Raw genomic sequence first — 23,486 nt, forward strand, 5'->3', positions numbered from 1 at the left:
CCATGTATCCCCATTTTACAGATGAGGAAACTGAACTTGCCCCAAGTCACATGGCTGGTAAGTGGCAGAGCTGACTAGAACCCCAACTCCAAGCCCCATGCTTTTTCTGCTGTACCGTGTTTAAAGCTTGCGAAGAGAGGTATGAAGTTACTGACCAGAAGTGAGAGTTCTAGGAATTTTCTTTCTCATGAAATATTGATACTAAACCTAAACATTTCTTTTTTTCATGTCAGGAGTTAGATGGTTGGAATCGCACTATAAATAGAATTTCTCTCCTTCCAAAATGCCAGGTTAGATGACTACTACCTAAGGGAAGACTGAAGAAATAGTGCCTTTTATCGAGAAGTCTGAATAAACATAAACACATGGCACCTTATTGGGCTCTCCATGGCTTAGTGTTAAAGACTTAGCTATAATAACAATAGCCAATTACGGTCTTATAATCATAATATTGCTTATGTTAGACATTCTAAATGACAGTGGACTTTTGCAAAACCCCAGGAAGTTTAAATTTTACTCCGTGTGGTACACATGTAAACTCACTAGGCACTTATAGTATCAAAGACCGAGCTAGATTCTAGGGGATACCAAGGTAAAAAAGATGTCCCTGACTTGTCTTTAAAGTTTGCAGCCTTAGAATAAAATTAGTATATCAATATCTTTTCCTTGTTTTTCTTTGATCATGAGTTTAAAGCCCCCACAGATGGTCTACTTATTTTCAGAAATAATGTGTACAGTGAAATTCTGGAATAAAAAATAATTTGGGCACTTTTAGTAGTTAGAAGGAACAGGAATTGGCCTTTGTAAGAATCCATGGATCAGAGTGTGACACCGAAGAATCTAATAGGTTTCTTTGAACTGTGATCCTCAACATCTGACCTGCTTTATTACCACTGAATCACTTCACTGAAAACTAAAGCTAAGACAAAAACTTTTTGATAACCTGTTTCAAAAACAAAAGTTTTTGACATTTGAATTTCCTTAAAACAAAAGATTCTCTTTGCCCATATCTTACTAACATGCTTACTAATAAGATCATATTTCAATATATGGAATTCATCTTTGATCCTTATTCAGTAACCATTAGACATTAGAATAGCACCATCACATAAATTATTGGGGATATTATAGGAATTGGTGCTAATTCCTACTAATTTACATTAATTCCTATCTGTGGCTTGAACTAATGCACTGCAGGGTGATTTTTTGTTGAAGGAGATAGAATGAATATATTCTAGGTCTGAAAAAGTGTAATAAAACCTAGTTTTGTTAGCGAATAATCTAGAACTAATACATCCAAATACAACATTCCTTTCCAAGATATCATTTTATAGCTGTATTTTTTCCTGAGCTGTTGCTCAAAATGTTTTAAGAATACTTCTTTAAAAAGTGCCGCTCTTCTTCATGGTGCCAAGTTTGGCCCTTGGAGGGTAGTTTCAGCTTTTGGAAACAGGCCCAAGTTTAGAAACATTTCTGGCTTTAAGACCAGTGAATGAACTTTATTTTTTCACCTGCAAAATATTCCTCCCCCTACTCCTTTTCCTTTTTTAAAAAATGGATGCTCTTTAACTATTGTATATCACATAACCAGTCTGCTCTAACTTACAGTACCAAAAATAGCAGATATATACAAAACTAGAGCAAGCATCCTGAACCCCTCTGTGCCTTGCTGCTAATTTTTATTGCACTCTTTGTGAGCAGTGTTTGGCCAGAGCAACCCTAGACCAAGGTCTGCATCCTTGCTGCCTGCAAATGTCAGCACAGGGACGACACAAGAACTTCTCATTCGTCACAGGCCATTGTTCCAATTTTAGAAAGCCTCTGTCGCCTCCAGCTGTTCCATTGTTTAACCTTTATTAACCCTTAACCACCTTCCCCTGATGTGAATACAGAGAAAGGAGACCACAGTGTTGTTCTGTGCACCGTTCTAGTTCCCCTGGTAATATGATTTGAAGTTTTTCTTAAAAATCTTAAGGAAGTTAACAGTTTACAACTGATTTTTTTAAATATCTTTTTAAATAATTACAAAATATTTCAAAATTTTCTGTGACATATAATAAGACATCTGTGTATACAGTGTTTTAAATAGTCACAAAAATAAATTTAGGATTTTTCCCAAGTTTACTAATATTGAATTTTGCTAGTGATTGTTATATCTATCACAGTTACTGTTTATCATGATTGTTTATTAAACTATATACAGAAGGGAGAAATTTATAAGTGGTTTTGTTAATCTTACAAAGACCTTGTTATCTTCACTCAAAGCCATATTTTTATTCTTTCACTTAATTCTCAAGCCCTAGAGGGAAAAAAAAACCCTGGTATATATCCAAAAGAAGCACATAGATCATTTTTGATGAACCTTTTAAACTGGTTGGCTATTTTCAGTGATAATATTCCACTTTAGTGAAAAAGTCTTCGTCTCCCTTTTGGGTAAAATTTTGTTTCTTACTCAATGGGTATAATACATTTCAATGACACATAGTGATGATACCTTTCATATTTTGATTGGCACTAGGTTCAGACCAATTTTTATAGAATTTGATAACTTTTTAAACCTTTCTTGCATTTAACTTTGAGAGAGCATGCATTTTGCAATATCTCATCAAAATGAATGTTCAATTAACTATGGACCATTCATTCTCAAAGTTGAAAAGTTGGTGGTAAAAAAATGTTTCATGACTTAAATCCATCTGTCCTTTCTAGGAAGCTGTGTTTATGGCAGTGGATAGACAAACTTTGAAATCAGGACACTTTGAGGACTTTTAGTATTCAGTCTGAATACTAAATATTTAAATTTATCATTTAGCTATGATTATATTATAATTAGAAAATGTGTTTTTAAAAAATGATTGCTTAGAAATGTGTTATTATTCCAAGGAACCTAGGAAAGACAAAAATTATTATTCTGCAGAGAAACCAGTTTTAAGTAGAGCTTTCCTGTTTCTTATTTTGTTCTTGTTTTTAAGCTGAAAATACAGTAAGCTAGTATTTTCCTTCCAGCAGCCCAGTTAGTCATCATCTGTTAATAACACTTGCATTTAAAGATTTTCAGGAACTGTTTCAGGTATGATGTAGGCTCTGGGAAAATCTCTTCACCGGGCTGTTCAGAGGATACAGATGTTCTGCTTAAATAAAATTCTTGCAGTGGTGTGCAAGGGGCAGCTTCCACTGGTTTGCTGGTACCGATGATTACATTTTCAGGATTTTTATGAACTGACTGCAAAAACAGCTATCAGTAAAAATTAGATGTATTGATAATACACATAAACTTAACATAAATTACATTAATAAACACTTAAAACTCATCCTTTCTAATAATTATATCCATGATCTTGAGGTTATTTACCTCTGTTTTGTCTCCATGGTGTGCCCCTTACTATAATATGTCTTCCCTCCTCTACATCTAGTGAAGTCACACTGGTAGCTTGAAACTGGCCATGGTGAAAGTGTTCACATCCTGGGATTCGATAAACACTACAGACCAGGGCTGCTTTTTCCCTCCTGGAGAGCTTGCGGTTAAATACGTATCAGCACACCACTGATTTTAGGCTAAATGAACTACTAATTCAAAAGTCTCCCTACTTTAGCCTTTGATTTACAAAAAAAAAAAAAAAAACCTTTCTAAAAAGTGTTAGGGCATTTTTCTATTAAATGTATAGACCATCCTGAGTAGCACTGTTCCAAATGCTCATGAGATCTTTCATACCTAAGATTTCTATAATGCCCTGAACAGTCATCTTAAACATTAGCAAGATCACCTCTCACAACTTGTAAAAAGAAGGTGGTTATTTCCAGGTAAACTTTATATAAAATATATCAAGTGGGAAATTGTTTATATGACTTGTGCCGTTTTGTTTCCTCGCAGCTGCCACTGGCGACATGCCGACTTACCAGATCCGAGCTCCGACTACTGCTTTGCCACAGGGAGTGGTGATGGCTGCCTCCCCCGGAAGCCTGCACAGTCCCCAGCAGCTAGCAGAGGAAGCGACACGCAAACGGGAGCTGAGGCTAATGAAAAACAGGTAAGGCGTTCCATCAGAGACTGCGGCCACCTAGGGGACCTATCATTTCCTACAGTCCTCAGCTATTTCTCCCATGTTACGTGTTCTGTGGCATTCTGTGTAGACTCCTGCTCTGCTTGTGCTCATAGGTAAGTTTTCTAATCAGAGTTCCAGCTGTGAAACTCTTTCATCAGCCGAGGTACATCCCCGTGTTGTAGGGTAATATCTAAATGAGACATTATATTTTTTTAATGACAACAGAAGGACTTTATTACAAATAAAGATTCACTTTATACTTGGTATTTACTTTGTGAAATAGGTGATAAGTAATTTTAAGCTTCTTAGCAACTATACTCAATAAAAATTAAAATAATATTTTAAAAAATTATCATTATTTAATTTGTCAATTAGTATGGTCAATATAATTATCATTATTATGAAATAAGACATTCAGATACAATGAAAACCTTAGAAAATGGTTCGATGATGATAATGAAGTACTTCTATACTTTATACAAAAAGACTGAAATAAAACCATTGCCTGACTTGTTTTTTTTTTTTTTAATTGGAGAATAATTGTTTTACAAGATTGTGTTGGTTTCTGCCATACATCAGCATGAATCAGCCATACGCATACATATGTCCAGTTCCTCTTGAACCTTCTTCCCACCTCCCACCCCATCCCACCCCTCTGACTTGTTAAAGATCCTGTAAAAAAAAAAAAAAAAAAAAGCTTCTTTATGAGCAAAATAAATTTGAATATGAGTTCAGAATTTTCTGTCTTTTACATGTAGTTTTCTATCCATTTTGTAACTTCGTTTTTTCTCTATTATACCAAAGTACAGTCTATTCTGAAAAATTCTCGCTGAGTGCAGGGACAAAGCAAGAGGAAGAATTAAAATTACCCACAGCCCCACCATGTAGAGATACCTCCTGTAGTATACTTCTAGTTCCCTCTCTCATTTTCTCACATGTTCTTGCATATTTTCTGGGCTTGAAATAACTGAGACAGTCTCTAGGTGCGAGGAATTCTGAGACGGGTCTATTTTAGCTTCGAGATTTCAGTTTCAGAGCAGGACAAGAGAAAAACAGATGACACATGGCTATTTGGTTGCTCAGTGTCTGTTGAGCAAGTTTTCAATGCTTGTTTCTACCATTTCTTTAACTCGCAGGCACATAGCTTTCACATGAGAATAGGTCTAGTTATTCTCCTTACTTTTCATGGGCTTCCCTGGTGGCTCAGACCATAAAGAATCTGCCTGCAATGCAGGAGACCTAGGTTCGATCCCTGGGTCGGGAAGATACTCTGGAGAAGGGAATGGTTACCCACTCCAGTATTCATGCCTGGGAGATCCCATGGACAGAGGAGCCTAGTGGGCTGCAGTCCATGGGGTTGCAAAGAGTCAGACATGACTGAGCACACACACATACACATCCTCCTTACTTTACAGATGAGCAGCTGAGGTTCAGAGAGGTCAGGTTACAAGCTGGCTAAAATCACACAGCCCAAACTGCCCAGAACCTGGAAGTGCATTCAGGTTGTCTTTACCCAGAGCCCACATAGCACGAACACTGAGGTCACCTGCAAGAGACCTTGGTGTCAGCTGCACATTTAGTTGTATGGCCTTACAGAAAGAATTAAAATTACCCATAGCCCCACCATGTAGAGACATGTAGGACTGACTTATTCATGTAAAAGACCTGTTACACATTCTCTCTCTAAAAAGACTAAATTCTTTGGCTGGCATTCATAATAGATACTTAATTGTATTTCTATCAATCCCACGATGGTTTTTATTTTTTTAACAAGCTTGTCAGTGTTTCCTCTTTGCTGTGTATTTCTTCTCCACGCCAAGGATATCTTCAGACAAATGCAAGACCTGAAAGCTGAGCTAACTATTAATAGAAGAAACAGGTGTTTTCCGTAGCCGAGACAACTTAGGAATGTACCACCTACTGGTATGACCATTCAGAGCTTTGTGCCTAGAACATTTGACTCTGGTAACATGCATGCAGACGCACAAAACGTGAAGTATGAATATTTCACTAGAAATAGTCCTGTGCCTAGAACATTTTGACTCTGGTAACACGCAGGCAGACACATGAAACATGAAGTATGGACATTTCACTAGAAATAGTTGACCTTGGTAAATAAAACTTGAAAAATTAGACATCCCACGACACTGCTCTTCAATATTTAAAATTTCATTTCATGGTAACTTGTTTTATAAAATGACTATCTTCCTTCCAGATCTAGAATTTCATATGATGATTTAATCATGAAAAGCTTGGTATTCAGAAATATATTTTCATTTCTTTGTGAAAGAGTTGAATTATGCTCCCAAACTGCCAAGTGTGATTGGAGTTACTCTTGACTTTGCCATGTGAATCATTTAGATTAACTTAATCTGTGTTTATCAGATTGGGCTCACTTTTACACTGTTAATTTTTCTGTTAACTGGTTGAGAAGTCTGAGAACATCTTAAATTCACAGGGTGACGCCATTGTTCCCAGCTAGGCAGTAAGGCTTGATCTCTTCCTGCAGTTCATTGGGATTTCAAGGTCTCTCTTCTGCTGACCCTTAATTCCGACAGAGAAAACACAGATAACCAGTTGTTAGTGAGCATCAACTATCCCCAAACATAAAACAGAATCGGCCAAGTGTGTTGCACACGTCAATCCTAGTTCAGGATTGCAGCAGAGGTAACTGGCATTACCGTAGTTGGTAATTAGACATTCGACACAACTTTTGTTTATATATTTGAATTATCTATTTCAACGCAGGCTTTTTGATACGATGAGTACCTGAAAGGCAGTTCTTCTCAAAGGAATGCTTCAAAATAAAGCTGTGATCAAAGGGTATCTTCTGCAGAGGAGTTAAATGATGTGGTTGCCACCTCCTCCCTCCCTGAAAAAAAAAAAAAGGAGGACAGAAAATGCTGGCTGTGTCCATTGTTTTTTGGTGGGGTTACGCGTGAAAGTAACTGCCTCGGCTCGTGGATTCATCTGTGTGTGTTGCTTTGGCTGCTGGTCCGGCCTCCTCCGGGCGTGTCTGCACTGCTTGCAGCCCTGGTTTGCAGATGTAGGTCTCATGTCCTTTCCATGCTTTCTGTCATGGCATTCTCACATTTCCAGGTTTAAGTTGTCTGAATTACTGAGGGTTGTATTCTGTACCCTGTCTTCTCTCCTTTAATTTTCAAAAGCCGAGTCCCTTTAATTTTGGTTTATGAGAATGTGCATGACCTGTTATTCTTATCTGTGTTGTTTTTCCAGCCAATAAATTATTGCTTGCCATCCCAGTTGATCTTGTCTTAACTGAGATTTAGTCTTGAAGAATAAAAACCTCCCATACTGAGGTTTAAGGTTGCTGAGGATTAATTTTTCTAATCATTGTTGATCCAAGTTAACTCATGATGGAACATGTGGCTTTTGGTGGACAAAGATAGTTAAGAGAATTGAACAGATCTGTCATTTTTTTTTTTGGTAGAAATTCATGTGGGGATGTGTTCCTATCGTTTTGGTTACTGAAAACCTTCTGGTCCCTGTGACCATGGGCCATGTGCCCTAAGGAAACACCTGGTACCACAGATGCCGGGCCAGTTGTTGCTCTGCCATCGCTCCTGCTGGCTGAGGGTGACCACACGCCCAGGCCCGTGCTTGGTCACAGCTGTCGTGCGGCTCTGTCCAGACCTGACCGAGGACCGCCTGGTGGTTGAGCCCGGGGGTCCGCTCTGGACTGCGCTGAGAGATTGTTCCCCTTGTCACTTGCCTTGTGTTGGTTCCAGGGAAGCTGCCCGGGAGTGTCGCAGGAAGAAGAAAGAATATGTCAAGTGTCTTGAAAACCGCGTGGCTGTGCTTGAAAACCAAAACAAGACCCTCATTGAGGAACTCAAGGCCCTCAAAGATCTTTATTGCCATAAAGCAGAGTAACTGTCTTTGACTCGGACCTTGTTTGCTCTGAACTCTAATCAAGGCAGGAGGTGCAGCCATGCTACTAATTGCCATGTGGAATGACCTGTGGAAGGGACCCCAGTGACCCTTGAGAACCCAGTTTGGCTTTAGTGTTTGAAATTGAATGAGACCTCTTGTCCCAGGATGGGGAATGCAACCATGATCACACTTCCCAAGCCTTCTTCAGCCTCCTTGTCAGTAGCGTGCATGCGAAAAAATGTTTTGTTTGCCCTTTTGCTTTCTATTTTCTTTCAGGGAAGCTGCTAAAGAATGTCGACGTCGAAAGAAAGAATATGTCAAGTGTCTGGAGAGTCGAGTCGCGGTGCTGGAAGTTCAAAACAAGAAGCTTATAGAGGAACTGGAAACCTTGAAAGACATTTGCTCTCCCAAAACAGATTAGTAGAAATATTTAACTATGAACTGATTACAACCTGTACAGTTGCTTTTGAAGGCAATACAATATATAGCCGGCAAGAATTATGGCTTTTTTTTCCTCCTTTGTATCATTCAGCGTATTTTCTAATCTCTAACATTCCCAAACTGCTTCACTGTACGTAGTTAACTCTTAGCTGTAACTTCAATTTTTTTTTAAAAGAGACAAACTGTAAAAAAAAGTCTGTAACAGATTCTTAAAATGCAATATTTGTAAGACTTGTTCCAATGCTACATATTTGCAGTTCCCCATCTCTGTGTCATGAATAGTGTCCTATGCAATAAAAATTTTTTGCAGATCTTTAAAAATCATTTTAGGAAAGGGTGATCAAAGATAAATGCATCCAGCAGTACAATAAAAATAAACCACAAAAAAATACCTCAGGAGAGAATGGAAAGAAAGAAGGAATGGAAAGAATCTAGTGACATGCCTATGTGAAAATAATAGCCTATAAATGAATTTATGGCATTTGCAGATTTTTATATTGGTTGCTTTGTAAAGAAAATATTGTATTGCTGTCCTTGAATGCCAGAGTTGACAACAGTTTTTAATAGAACCATGTTGGTTACACTTTGTAGTGTTTGTGCTCTTTCAACTATCCGAACATTGACTACAGTTTTTACTCTATGGTGTAATATAAAAGATCTTGCAGAAGCTTTTAGTGTCGGTTTGCTCTTAAGGTGATGAAAGGTGACACATATTTTAATACCTGTGCCGAGTTACAAGTTCAAATTGTATTTGCAGACCTTCACGGGCTCCACTGCCGATTTCCAGTGGGCCATGTTTTCTGCCACGTGTTCTTTCTGCCATCGTCTCAGAAACCCAGCCCCAGGGCTTAGCTGTATACAGCAGAGTAGCTCTGAGAGATTCAGCTGGTGTGATGGACTAGGCCTCTCTGCGCATGGTCTGGAAATCTCCTGCTGGTGACCCTCTATTGTGAGTTGTGGCTAACCACCATGGGAGGGTTTGGTTTTTTTTTTTTTTTTTAATATTTATTTGTTTGGCTGCATCAGGGCTTAGTTGTGACACACGGGATGTTTTGCTGCTTCATGGACTCTCTAGTTGTAGCAAATGGGCTAAGTTGCCCCACAGACTGTGGGATCTTAGTTCCCCAATCCAGGATCCAATCCAAGCCCCTTGCATTGCAAGGTAGATTCTTAACCACTGGACCACCAGGGAAGTCCCACCATAGGAATTTGAAAGGAAAATCTAAGACAACTCAAGATTTTATTTTTCCACTTTGAGATAGCTACTTGTTAGATCAAATACTTTTGAGTCAGCACTTTCAGATGAAGTTCATTACGTCGAGTGGGTTATTACTGGTATTCACATGTCATCCTACTTTTATAATAAAAAACCTCGAAGACATGTGTAAGCCCAAAGCCCTGACCACAAGATACTCTGTCACCTCACTCACTCATGGGACTTCTGCTGAAGGCCTCCTGTGGGCTGGACTCAGCTTAGTTTCTGCTGTAACTCCCGACCTGTGAAGGCTGCCCCTCCCCCAGTTTCAGCGGTGGAGCTGGCTTCTGTGTGCAGTGTGGGGTGCAGGACAGGAGGCCGCTGTGTGGCATCTTAGTGCCACCCCACGTCATCATCCCTTATCTGTAACTCCCAGGAGGCCAGGCGCACCGTTTGCGGCTTTCTCTAGAAATACTTAATCCACCCAACAGAGCCCGAGCTCTGAATCTCTTTTATCTCAATGTTTGTCTTTCATTCTACAGAGAAGTAAGATGAGGAAGGAAGATAAGAAAGAAAAGAGGAAAGGAAAACCCCAGGTTTCAAGTGAAGGAGAAGGGTGCTTGGTACTCATGCAGTTATCAGTCACTCCATCACTCAACCTTTCATTCAGTCGCTCAGAGTCTGTGTAAATGAGATGTATGTTCAGAAGTGTGGACACTGGGGGGGGTGACCCAGGGATTGGCAGACAGGGCGTAAACAAGTGGATGCAGGAGATGCAGTAGGTCAGAAGGGGAGGCAGATGTGGGTGGAGCCAGATGGGGTCTTCCTGAAGGAGGCAGACAGGAGTGACTGGAAATGCAGCGGTGAGGGTGTGTGTATCTAGATGGGGTACAGAGCAGACCCCCTCCTAGGAGAAGAGTCAAGGAGATGGAGGAGGTGAAATTAGGACTCATGGAGGGAGTCCATTTGGTTTGACAGAGGCTGTGCGTATACATGTGTACCCCACTCTGTCATTTCAGGGAAAGGAGATTGCATCTGACTACTTGGGACCCCGATAGCCAATGCCCCCCCCCCTTTTCCCCAGGAGTTTAAACATGAGGAAATGTTATCATCTCATGAGACACCAGGCCCAGAGATTCAGTGGCTCAACACGGCCTCAAGAGCATCGGCTCCCTGTGTAGGCTGGCCTCCGAATCCTGGTATCGTTGCCTGGATATAAGCACCAGAGGGCAGCCGGCAGCACCTCTTCTGGTTGTCCTGTCTTCAGAGCAAAGAAAACCTGCACAGAAGACCTTCTGCAAGTCTCACCAGCTGAGTCTCACCTGCCAGACGCTCATCGTTACCCCCTTCCGCAGCTGCTCACTGGCCTGGAGAGTGGAGTTAAAAGCTTTGGATTCCTAGTGAGGATGCAGCCTCTGGGGCTGGGAGGGTGGCCAGCTTCTGTGAAGCATATGGCCAATTGGTGTTGAATAGAACTGGATTCCGGAAGAGCCAGGTGTGGGCAGCTAATGGGGTGTCCCATATTGGTGATGTGCGAGGCTGCAGCTGGCCGGGGGTTGGGGACCTTGGTGGGACTTGAGGCTGGAGTCGCACAGGACTTCCCCAGATTCTGGCTTATCTGATTTGTACCTTGGAACCTCATCTTTTGATGCTAGATTAGCACAATGTGCTAGCTTTCCACCCAGCATTAGCAGATACTGCCTGTAGCCTCCTGGTAGATGGAGCCAGAGGTAAGCTGGAAGCTGTGTGGACATCGTTTGTCTCGTGCAGCAGTGCTGCATGGAATCCAGAGCTGTCACTGTGTCTGTGACTTTATTCTTTTAATCCTAAGAGTTTCTGCTCCTGGACTATTGGAAATAGAAATTATTGACCCTAGGTTGGAGGATTACACCACCTTCTCAGATTCAACTAGGTGGCTTGTGACTTGAAATTGCTCAAAATGGAAGAATAGAGGGAGGACATTGCTGGGTGTGTGGCCAGGAGCTCTGCACTTGTCCGAAGTAGCACCATTTGTATCAGCAGCCTCGCCTCTCTGCTTCCTTCATCAGCTCTTCTTATGTCCAGTAAGGCTGTGCCTTTGTGCCTAAAGTACATTTTTAAAGTATGAGGACTCTTGAAACCAACACACTGCTTTTCTAGACCTCAACCAAAAATCATGGCGTGATTTGGGCACATGTGCAGCACAGGCTGCCCCCGAGACTCAGCCAGCCCTGCTGAGTTATCAGCACTTCACAAGCTTCTCGGCAGCTGAGGTGCCAAATCTGAGGTGCCGCATCTGAGGTGGTCCTAGAGACACCCAACCCCACGCCAGCTACTCAAGCATGGCACAGTTGAATCTTTATGCTTTGTGGGTAAGCTTCTCTATAAATCCATTTTCTCCTAAGTACATTTCATATTCCTACATTTCAGAATTCCAAATGTATTTATTTTTTAACACAAACCATTGTTAACACAGTGTTTGTACTTCAAAGATTTATTTTGCCACAGGATACTGTGTGATGACTTATGACGAGATTTAAGGTAAGTCTCTTCACACATAATTCCATCAAAGATGTGAAATCGCTTAGTCCAACTCTTTTCGACCCCATGGGCTGTAGCCTATGAGGCTCCTCCATCCATGGAATTTTCCAGGCAAGAGTATTAGAGTGGGTTGCCATTTCCTTCTCCAGGGGATCTTCCTCACCCAGGGATTGAACCCAGGTCTCCCGCATTGCAAGCAGACGCTTTTACCATCTGAGCCACCAGGGAAGCTCATCAAAGATGGAAAATGAATAAAACAAAAGTAACCTTGCACTCTGTTACAGTAGGTTGTATGTGCTTAAATGAAATGCAACCTTTCTTATTTCTAAGCCAGTCTTAGTTTTCAGGAAGATAGAGATTTTTGTTTTTTCAGATTTCCTTATTAAAAAAAAATGTCTGTTTGTTCATAAATAGTACCAAAGCTCAGTGTGGGTTGCACTGCACACACTTCATTACCATTTGTTTTTACTTTTTTTTTTTATTGTTTGGCTGAGGGATCTTAGTTCCCCGACCAGGGATTGAACCAGTGACCCTTGCTTTGGGAGTGTGGAGTCTTAACCACTGAACCACCAGGGAGTCCATGTTCTAGCTTTTAATCCAGATCTTTACCTTTCCTGGGCCATCGATCAGATTTGGAGATAAAGCCTTGCTCCGAATCTATGAATTCCTTGGATCTTTGTGCAGAAAGAGTCAGAGTCTGAACTTAACACCCTTTCTCCTCCCCTCTGTGCCCCCATGGCTTCTGCCCACAGCCCTGAGGTCGGGGGCGGGGGATGAGGAAGCCTGTGAGGCTCGACTTTCAGCTCCCCGACTGTCCGGAGGGAAGGTGTCACCTTTAAAAAATTAATTGTATCCTTTTACTTTTCAGAAATCAACTTTAGTTTTTAATATAGGTAAGACATATTTGAGATTCAAAATTCAAAGGATACAAAGGTATAGAGTGCAAAGTCTGTTTCCCATCCCTGGCTCCCGTCACCCGGGAGGCAACTGCGGTCACCAGTTTCTTTTTTGGGAAAGAGATTCATGGATGATGCCTCCTGTTTCCTTAGATTGCTGTGCCGTATTCAGGACTGTGATAGGTTTCTGGAAAGAGACCTGCGGAGTCAGGCAGCATGTTCGTCGCTACGAGTGAGAAAGGGTCTGGAAGGAGAGAGGGTCAGGGCCCGTGGCAACACTGGCACTTCATGGACTCTTCTGTTACATCCCGAGTCCTGTGGCGGCTCCAACCACACAGCTGTTATCCAAAGCAATGGCTGCCATTTACTGAGTGCTGTCCCTGTGCTCAGCACCAAAATGCATGCCACACGGGGCTTATCGCACCTAATTCTCATCAGTATTGGTGCTTTTACCATCACCCCCATCTTGCAGACGAGGAAGTAGACTTGGAGAGGGTAAGTGACTATCCCAAGGTCACACAACAGCTAGGGCTCAGGGTCGAGAGCAAACCTGGCAGCGAGCAAGGGAGCCCGGACCCAAAGCAAGAAGGTGGCCGGAGGGCATGCGTGCTGGCCAGGTGGGTGGTGGCTGGAGACACTCTGTGGCCCCACTGGGTAGACTTAGGAACACCCGAACCCTTCCTGTTGTAATGAACAAGAGCATGCATCCATTTCTTTTTAAAACCTTTTCTTTTATATTGGAATGTAGCCAATTAACATTGTTGTGATAGCTTCATGTGCACAGCAGAGGGACTCAGCCACACATGGACATGTATCCACTCTCCCCCAAACTCCCCTCCCATCCAGGCTGCTATACAACACTGAGCCAAGTTCCCTGTGCTAGACAGGAGGCCCTTGCTGGTTATCCGTTTGAGAGCATGCATCCATTTCTCTCTGGTGTTTAAAATCCATGAAGCCATCAGGAGAAAATGGTACTACAGATTGAGGATTAGATGTTGGGATATCAAAGCTGCAGACTTACACATTGGAATAGAATCCCCAAGCTAAAAAGAGGTGATAAAGGTGTAACTTACTGCTTTCATTTTATAGACAAGGAAACCAGATTTTAGGTTGATTTATTTAAATGTTGATAGTTACTGGGAATGGCGAGATTAGAAATACTCAGAACTCTTAACTCCATTACCACAATGCCTCTCTTTTTTTGTAAACTGAATTTTTAACCAGCTTTTGGCGAAAGCCTAGTTTTCTGAGAAACCATTTGCCCTTGTGACCCCTGAAACAGTGGGAAGCTGCAGGACCTTGCTGGATCCATCCATCCCTGACATGTGGTACAGAATTCATGAGCAAAATGGCCTTAGACTGAAACTGGCCTTAATGAAGGAAGGGGTGTCTACTTTGATCTGGATCATGTAGGTTAAGATTTTGACACCTGAAGACTTTATTTAGACAAATGTTACTTCACTTACAGTTATTTATGAATATGCTCAAAATGTGACTGAAAATTTTCCAGCTCACAAGTCTCTGCCTTGCTCACTCTTAACACGGCTGCACTGAGTAAAAGGAAGTATTGCCAGCCCAGAAACCACTGTGGTTTTCAACGCCTTAGAAGATTTACCTTCCCATCACCCGACTTATTGATTTTACTTCTTCAAAGGACTAAATTAGTCATGAATAAGAGAGATTATACTCCTTTTAGAAGATTTCTCTCCATGTTAACTAGTTATTTGAAAAGTTTTATTGATGATTTTATTTGATTTTTTAAATCAAACTTATTTTAATAGTTTTATTGATTTTTATATAATTAGATGGACATTTTTAAAATTCTACTTTTAAATTTACAGTTTTAATGTATAATATAATAGCTATACAAATTAAAGTTTATATAACAGAACATATAACTAGTCCAAAACCAGTTTTAAAGGACTTTAATATTTGGAAGGAGTGATGCTAAAGCTGAAACTCCAGTACTTTGGCCACCTCATGCAAAGAGTTGACTCATTGGAAAAGACTCTGATGCTGGGAGGGATTGGGGGCAGGAGGAGAAGGGGACAACAGAGGATGAGATGGCTGGATGGCATCACTGACTTGATGGACATGAGTCTGAGTGAACTCCGGGAGTTGGTAATGGACATGGAGGCCTGGTGTGCTGGGGTCGCAAAGAACTGGACACGACTGAGCGACTGAACTGAACTGAACTGAATATTTCCAATAGGACTAAATTTCTAGTTTTCTTATTGAAGATTATTGTGGTGTGAGGGTTGTTTTTTTTTTTTTTTTTTACTTAATTGCATATCAGTTCAGTTCAGTTGCTCAGTCATGTCCGACTTTTTGCAATCCCATGGACTTCAGCACGCCAGGCTTCCCTGTCCTTCACCAACCCCTGGAGCTTGCTCACACTCATGTCCATTGAGTCGGTGATGCCATCCAACCATCTCATCTTCTGTCGTTCCCTTCTCCTCCTGCCTTTAATCTTTCCCAGCATCAGGGTATTTACCAATGAGTCAGTTCTTCATATCAGGTAGAGTTTCAGCTTCAGCAAATATCATGGGTTAAATGATTTGATAGCTACGATCACTGTAGATTTGCATAAGCAAATATTTGAAAATATTTCCTTATTCCTGCTACCTGACTTTGGTGCTTGGTAACTTCAAACTCCTGAGGCCCAGGACACAGGAATTTCTGTGGTGAGAGGCAGCCACAGTCAGCGTGGTTGGTGATGGAGATAGGTTTGATGGAGATCTTTGGAGATAGGTTTATGGGAAAATCCTTCATGTTTGTCTTGGCTGACACTCTGTGGTCATATAGTGTACTGCAATGAATTTGGCGTGTGGGAGTAACTTTATTGAGATACAATTCTCATGCTGCAATTCATCTAGTTCAAGTGTACAGTTGAGTGAGTGACTTTTAGCTGTGTAATCATCACCACAATCTAGAAGTTAGAGCACTGCCACCACTCCACTAAGATGGTGCACGCCCATTTATAGTGAACTAACTTGCTTTTATTTTGCTTCCTGTGATATAAAGAATGGCAAGAAATCCAAAAATCAAAATGGCTGTCTGAGGAGGCCTTAAAAATAGCTGTGAAAAGAAGAGAAGCGAAAAGTAAAGGAGAAAAGGAAAGATATAAGCATCTGAATGCAGAGTTCCAAAGAACAGCAAGAAGAGATAAGAAAGCCTTCCTCAGCAATCAATGTAAAGAAATAGAGGAAAACAACAGAATGGGAAAGACTAGAGATCTCTTCAAGAAAATTAGAGATACCAAGGAAACTTTTCATGAAAAGATGGGCTCGATAAAGGACAGAAATGGTATGGACATAACAGAAGCAGAAGATATTAAGAAGAGGTGGCAAGAATACACAGAACTGTACAAAAAAGATCTTCACGACCCAGATAATCACGATGGTGTGATCACTCACCTAGAGCCAGACATCCTGGAATGTGAAGTCAAGTAGGCCTTAGAAAGCATCACTACGAACAAAGCTAGTGGACGTGATGGCATTCCAGTTGAGCTATTTCAAATCCTGAAAGATGATGTTGTGAAAGCGCTGCACTCAATATGCCAGCAAATTTGGAAAACTCAGCAGTGGCCACAGGGACTGGAAAAGGTCAGTTTTCATTCCAGTCCCAAGGAAAGGTAATGCCAAAGAACGCTCAAACTACCGCACAATTGCACTCATCTCACACGCTAGTAAAATAATGCTCAAAATTCTCCAAGCCAGGCTTCAGCAATACATGAACCGTGAACTTCCAGATGTTCAAGCTGGTTTTAGAAAAGGCAGAGGAACCAGAGATCAAATTGCCAACATCTGCTGGATCTTCGAAAAGCAAGAGAGTTCCAGAAAAACATCTATTTCTGCTTTATTGACTGTGCCAAAGCCTTTGACTGTGTGGATCACAATAAACGGTAGAAAATTCTGAAAGAGATGGGAATACCAGACCACCTGACCTGCCTCTTGAGAAACCTATATGCAGGTCAGGAAGCAACAGTTAGAACTGGACATGGTACAGACTGGTTCCAAATAGGAAAAGGAGTACATCAAGGCTGTTATATTGTCACCCTGCTTATTTAACTTCTATGCAGAGTACATCATGAGAAACGCTGGGCTGGAAGAAGCACAAGCTGGAATCAAGATTGCCGGGAGAAATATCAATAACCTCAGATATGCAGATGACACCACCCTTATGGCAGAAAGTGAAGAGGAACTCAAAAGCCTCTTGATGAAAGTGAAAGAGGAGAGTGAAAAAGTCGGCTTAAAGCTCAACTTTCAGAAAACGAAGATCATGGCATCTGGTCCCATCACTTCATGGGAAATAGATGGAGAAACAGTGTCAGACTTTATTTTTCTGGGCTCCAAAATCACTGCAGATAGTGACTGCAGCCATGAAATTAAAAGACACTTACTCCTTGGAAGGAAAGTTATGACCAACCTAGATAGCATATTCAAAAGCAGAGACATTACTTTGCCAACAAAGGTCTGTCTAGTCAAGGCTATGGTTTTTCCAGTGGTCATGTATGGATGTGAGAGTTGGACTGTGAAGAAAGCTGAGCACCGAAGAATTGATGCTTTTGAACTGTGGTGTTGGAGAAGACTCTCGAGAGTCCCTTGGACTGCAAGGAGATCCAACCAGTCCATTCTGAAGGAGATCAGCCCTGGGATTTCTTTGGAGGGAATGATCCTGAAGCTGAAACTCCAGTACTTTGGCCACCTCATGCGAAGAGTTGACTCATTGGAAAAGACTCTGATGCTGGGAGGGATTGGGGGCAGGAGGAGAAGGGGATGACAGAGGATGAGATGGCTGGATGGCATCACTGACTTGATGGACGTGGGTCTGAGTGAACTCCGGGAGTTGGTGATGGACAGGGAGGCCTGGCGTGCTGCAATTCATGGGGTCGCAAAGAGTTGGACACGACTGAGCGACTGAACTGAACTGAACTGAAGATATCATTTGTAATTTGGGATTTCATCAAAACTAGGAGATAATTTTTTTTTTTTTTGGCTGCATCACACAGTTTCTTGGATCTTAGTTCCCTGACCAGGGACCAAACCCATGCCCCTTGCTGTGGAAAGTGGAAGCACAGAGTTTTAATCATTGGACCACCAGGGAAGTCCCCATGTATTTTGTGATGAGAACCTAAGGCAGCCTATCGTTGGGCTGAGTTTCATTATAAAGATTGCTCTCATGTAGTAGCTGTGTCCTCACAAATGACTGGAACCCACAGGTGAGCCCCAGGGGCCAGGTGGGGAAGCTTCAGGGAGAGGTTGAGGGTCCCCTGGGAACTTGCATAGTGATCATTTCACCTGGTCAAGTTAAAACAAAGATGTCTCAGGATACTTGGAGCTTAAACTGAAGTGTTATCTGATCAGACTCTGATCTGATTTCTTCTGGAAACTTAGAGGAAAATTTCTAAAGAAAAAAGGACAGGCCATAGTAAAATGAGAAAAATACTTACTATTTTTTTGAGCCTTTGATCCTTAGAATTCTCATTTGTCAACTGAGATGCAAAATATGATAGAAACACATAAATTGCCAGATTAATGTATTTAAGCATACTTATACTAAAAAAATTTTACTAAATTTTATACTAAAATTATTTTTAATCTGAAATTTAAATTGTATTGAGTACCCTGTATTTTTATTTGCTAAACCTGCCAATCATATATACAAACTTTAGTCATTCTTCAAAAAATGTTATGTGGCAGTCTGGATAGAAGGGAAGTCTGGGGGAGAATAGATAACGTGTGTGTTTGGCCGAGGCCCTTTGCTGTGCACCTGAAACCACCGCAACATTGTTAAGTGGCTGTACTTCAATATACGACAAAAGGTTTAAAATGGAAAAGATTCCTTATCCACTTGAAAAAAAACCTTAGTCATTCTTCAAACATGACTGTCGTATTTGCTAAAAATGCATATATTCTCTTAGTCAGTTATCCACCCCCCCAAACCTTCCTAGGAAAAATGACTATGTTTGAAGAGGAGTTTTAAAGGTGGCACAAGTGGTAAAGAATCAGCCTGCCAATGCAGAGGACACAAGAGACGGGTCTGATCCCTGGGTCGGGATGACCCCCTGGAGGAGGAAATGGCAACCCACGCCAGTATTCTTGCCTGGGAAATCCCATGGACAGAGGATCTGGCGGGCTACAGTCCATGGGATTGCAGAGTCAAGACAGGAAAGCACACACTACTGCATATTATTATTAAAGAACAGATGACAGCCTATGAAAATTCCCAAACTGACCACTCAGTTCAGTTTAGTTCAGTCGCTTAGTCGTGTCCGACTCTTTGCGACCCCATGAATCGTAGCATGCCAGGCCTCCCTGTCCATCACCAACTCCCAGAGTTCACCCAAACTCATGTCCATCGAGTTGGTGATGCCATCCAGCCATCTCATCCTCTGTCGTCCCCTTCTCCTCTTGCCCCCAATCCCTCCCAGCATCAGAGTCTTTTCCAATGAGTCAACTCTTCGCATGAGGTGGCCAAAGTACTCGAGTTTCAGCTTTAGCATCAGTCCTTCCAAAGAACACCCAGGGCTGATCTCCTTTAGAATGGACTGGTTGGATCTCCTCGCAGTCCACTAGATGGAGCCAAATTGTTAAACAGAAATAACAGCCCATCCCGGGTCTGCTTAGTCTCAATGGCACGTCAAAATGAACCCTATTTGAGAATCACTGTTCTGAAAGAGATGGGTTTTTAACTTCCTCAAAATAACATAATTAACATATCCAATGTCTAAAAAAGGTATCAGACAACATATGCTTTTCAACAAGAGTATGCTTTGCGTTAAACATTTCCCATTTGCCATGAATGGAGACGGGGAGGAGAAGGGAGAAGGTGCAAAGTCACAGGAAATACCCAGGTAACAAGCCCTAAGACTGACGATGTAATGCACTGAACCTAAAACTGCAAATCAGAATCAAATACCAGGAAAACAGTGTAGGAAATTGCCAAGCTCCATTCTCTCCACCAGTGGGATGTTACCTTCCCGGGAGTCCTCTGACTAGAGGGCGAACCAATTCATTTTGCTGTTGCTGCCTCTCCCCAGACCTGGAAGAGATGGGATTTTTCTATTTTCCTTTCCTGTTTCAAGGGACTCCCTGGTGCTCTGGTTTAAAGTAAACTTCTGTTTTACCCTTGCATTTTCCCACAAGATCATTAGTGTTAAAATTCAAGCTCTTGTAATAATGTACCAGCCAGCCTGGGTTTGCCCCTGGAAATACAAAGAGCATTTGGGATTTAGAAAGTCCTGTCTCTTTTGAAAGCCTGATTTGCAAGTTTGTGATCTTAAAAATTCTCGATAGCAAAGGCTAGACTGCACAAACATGTTTTTCTTTGTATTCTAGAAGAATCATAATTCTGCCTGAGACAAATAGATGCTACCTACAGGGCATAGGGAGGTCATGTACATGGAGGTACAGGGAGAGAAGGACATCACCTAATTAAAAAGTAATATCCGTTACGATTTTTCAGCATGACAGTGAAGCCAGCTTTATCAAGTACTTTCTAACACCTGATGTTTAGCCAGTAGTTATTCAGATCCAAGCAAACAGAAATACGTCCTACCTTTAATTTTATTACAAGTTAATCACTAAAGGGATATTGCCTATAAACTTAAATCATACATAATGGCCCATCTCTGGGAACCCTGCCTCCCAGGTAATGAGCATTAAGCTAAAATACCTTTGTTTAGCTCCCAGGAAACATTATGACCAGACCCACCTGTGAATGACTTCAGGGAGAAAGAAATTAACACATCCCCTCCAAAGGCTGACCGGAAACAGGAAATGTCTGACTTTACGCTCTCCCCTGTTAGTATAAAAGAAGCCTGAATGCTAACTCCAGACAAGCTGCTTATTTGGAACACATCCGTTATTTTTTTCAGGCTTCTGGCTTTCCTCTTAAAGTTGCTATTCCTCGCCCCAACAACTCATCTCTTGACGTACTGGTCTGTCATGCAGTGAGCAGTACAAGCTTGGACTCAGTTAACACGTGTACATTTTCAAGTGAGATGGACAAATATCCCTGCTATTCAGAGGTCATCTGTTGGGGCCACTCCAGCCATCCACAAACACTAGAACAAACAGATGTTCTCTGTTTCTCAGTGGCTGAAGTATTATAGAAGAGTCTAAGTGGCAAAAGAACTGTTCTAAAAGAATTTTTCCAAATGACTACCCACTGTTAAAAATTTCAGCACTGTAATAATGGAAGAACTTGCTAGGAAACTGGGGTTGTAACAGTTATGTTTTGGTAGTTAAGTGTTGCAGAAAGTTGAATAGTGTTTTGCCATTACACAGCAGAAACTATACATCTGCAGAAATAAAGAGAAATGAACAAAATGAGAAAAGCAAGCGCCATTATTCTGAGTTTGCAATAGCAAGGGGGCCAGCCACCGTCGCTGGTGTTTCGGTGGAGACTCAAGGGTGGGCAAGGAGTGGGAAAACTGTGTAAGATGGAGAAGGGGAGGTTTCAGGTGTGCCTGACCAGAGGCTGGTGGCAGGGGGCAGCTGAGGGTGGATAACCTAGAACCAGGGATCTTACGTGATTGGTTGGGGGTCAGATTTGACTCCCTCTGGCTGGCTTTAAGTTGGAAGCAGGGGCAAAATTAGGAAGGTGTGTCCGTTATTAATCAAGCCCTAGCCATCTGAGGCCAATTGTTACAGAAGTCACTATTTAGCTTCCTGGCTTGTTGCTAGAGACAGCAATCTTGCTTCCTCTAAGTTTGATTTCAAGGAGGCTGGCTTCTTGGGCTGGTTACTGTGGATAAGCGGTTGGTCTCTGGGGTAGGTGGCTGCAGGTCATGGGTCAATCTATTGCTCTGATGGTCTGGCCATTGGGTTTGTGTACATTCTGTCTCTCCCATTCCATTCCTTAATCTGTAACAGAAAGAAAAACTAAGCAGATACACCCAGATGTTGATGAGAGATAAAAATTAAAATTTTAATCATAATGTAAATTCCCTGGTGGTCCTAAGGTTAGTACTCTGTGCTTCCACTGTATCTATGATTTGATTTCCCAGGTGCCTCTCATATATAAGTGGAATCTTAAAATATGTGTTTTTTGTGACTGGCTTACTTCACTTGGCACAATGTCCAGGTTGGTTCATATGTAGCATATGTCAGAATTTTCTTTCTTCTTTTTTTTAACAGCCCCTCCTCCACCTGCTGCTCCCTGAGAAAAATTAGCAAAGATTTAATCTGAGAATAATGAACTCACAGCAGTGCCCTTATTTCTCTTAATTTCACCTTTTGGAAATAGGCGTCAATTTCCCTCATTTGTAAGATTGGGTCATAATATATACCTGTTCATGTGCCCGCTGCCTAGCACAAAAGAGGGGATGAGGGGCTGTTAGGTCTCCCCTGCTAGTCCCTTCAAGATGGTTTTCCCCTGTACCCCATTTCCCCCTACTCAATTTCCTTTCTTTTCTTTTGACCCTCCTAGGAACTGAGAGAGGGAGGGACCAGGGTGAGCTGTCGGTCATGACATGCAGAGGTCATGGCCTGGCGGGGAAAGCCTGAGAGGGAAGTAAACTCACTAGGCCCAGGACAACACAGGGATTCTCAAGGGGAAATTCAGCCTTTGTAAGGCTGGAAAATATTCCATTGTAGTTATACACCACATTTTGTTTATCCACTCATTTGTCGACGGACCCTTAGGTTGCTTCCACCTTTTGGCTACTGTAGATGCTGCTGCTGTGAACAGGAATGTACAAAAATCTTTTTGAAACCCTGCCTTCAAATTTTTGGGGGGAGTACACTCAGAAGTGGGACTGCTGAATCATACAATAATTTTATTTTTATGTTGGGGGAATTCCTCTGGAGAAGAAAATGGCAACCCACTCCAGTATCCTTGCTTGGAGAATCCCATGGACAGAGGAGCCTGGCAGGCTACAGTCCATGAGGTTGCAAGAGTCGGACACAACTTAACGACTAAACCACCACCACCATACTAGTTTATATAGCAGCCGCACCAGTTTACATTCCTACCAGCAGTGCACAAACACGTTTCTTACTCCTAAGTTTGATTTCCTGGTGTGCTGGTCTGGAGTAGATTGCTTATTTGGTCACTTAGTCGTGTCTGACTCTTTTGTGACCCTCTGAACTGTAGCCTGCCAGGCTCCTCTGTGCATGGGATTCTGGGGCAAGAATACTGAGTGGGTTGCCATTCCTCCTCCAGGGGATCTTCTTGACCCAGGGATCAAACCCATATCTCCTGCACTGGCAGGTGGATTCTCTATCACTGAGCCACCTGGGAAGCCTGTGGAGTAGATCAGAAGCAGTGAATTAGAAGGGACCAGCAGGTGAAATAATAGTGTCATCTGGCTGAGAAACAAGAATTCTAAGAAGCAAAACTAGCACTTTGGATTATTACAATATTCAATAATGTATACTTAACGATGCTTTGGAATGTAATGAAAACCTTAAATTATGTCTGATTTCCCATTCACAAGGAGGCAGACATCTATACACATTTTAGAAAAACAGCCACTGATAAATATGTAAGTAC

At 41.8% G+C, this 23,486-nt stretch overlaps 1 protein-coding gene across 20 annotated transcripts in view; it reads left to right on the plus strand.

Annotated features, from left to right (window-relative positions):
• CREM (cAMP responsive element modulator) overlaps positions 1–8,958 on the plus strand; it is a 67,879-nt gene extending 58,921 nt beyond the window's left edge. For 7 of the 20 annotated variants that reach the window (XM_044927373.2, XM_006063191.4, XM_044927377.2 and 4 more), the window contains 2 exons: positions 3,869–4,025; positions 7,790–8,094. In XM_044927373.2, the coding sequence (XP_044783308.1) occupies positions 3,869–4,025; positions 7,790–7,934 (302 nt within the window). In that variant the 3' untranslated portion in view covers positions 7,935–8,094. 20 annotated transcript variants of the gene reach the window in all.
• Positions 8,959–23,486: the final 14,528 nt, after the last annotated feature.

Source organism: Bubalus bubalis, chromosome 14 (assembly GCF_019923935.1).
Source record: "Bubalus bubalis isolate 160015118507 breed Murrah chromosome 14, NDDB_SH_1, whole genome shotgun sequence".
NCBI classification, from domain to species: domain Eukaryota; kingdom Metazoa; phylum Chordata; class Mammalia; order Artiodactyla; family Bovidae; genus Bubalus; species Bubalus bubalis.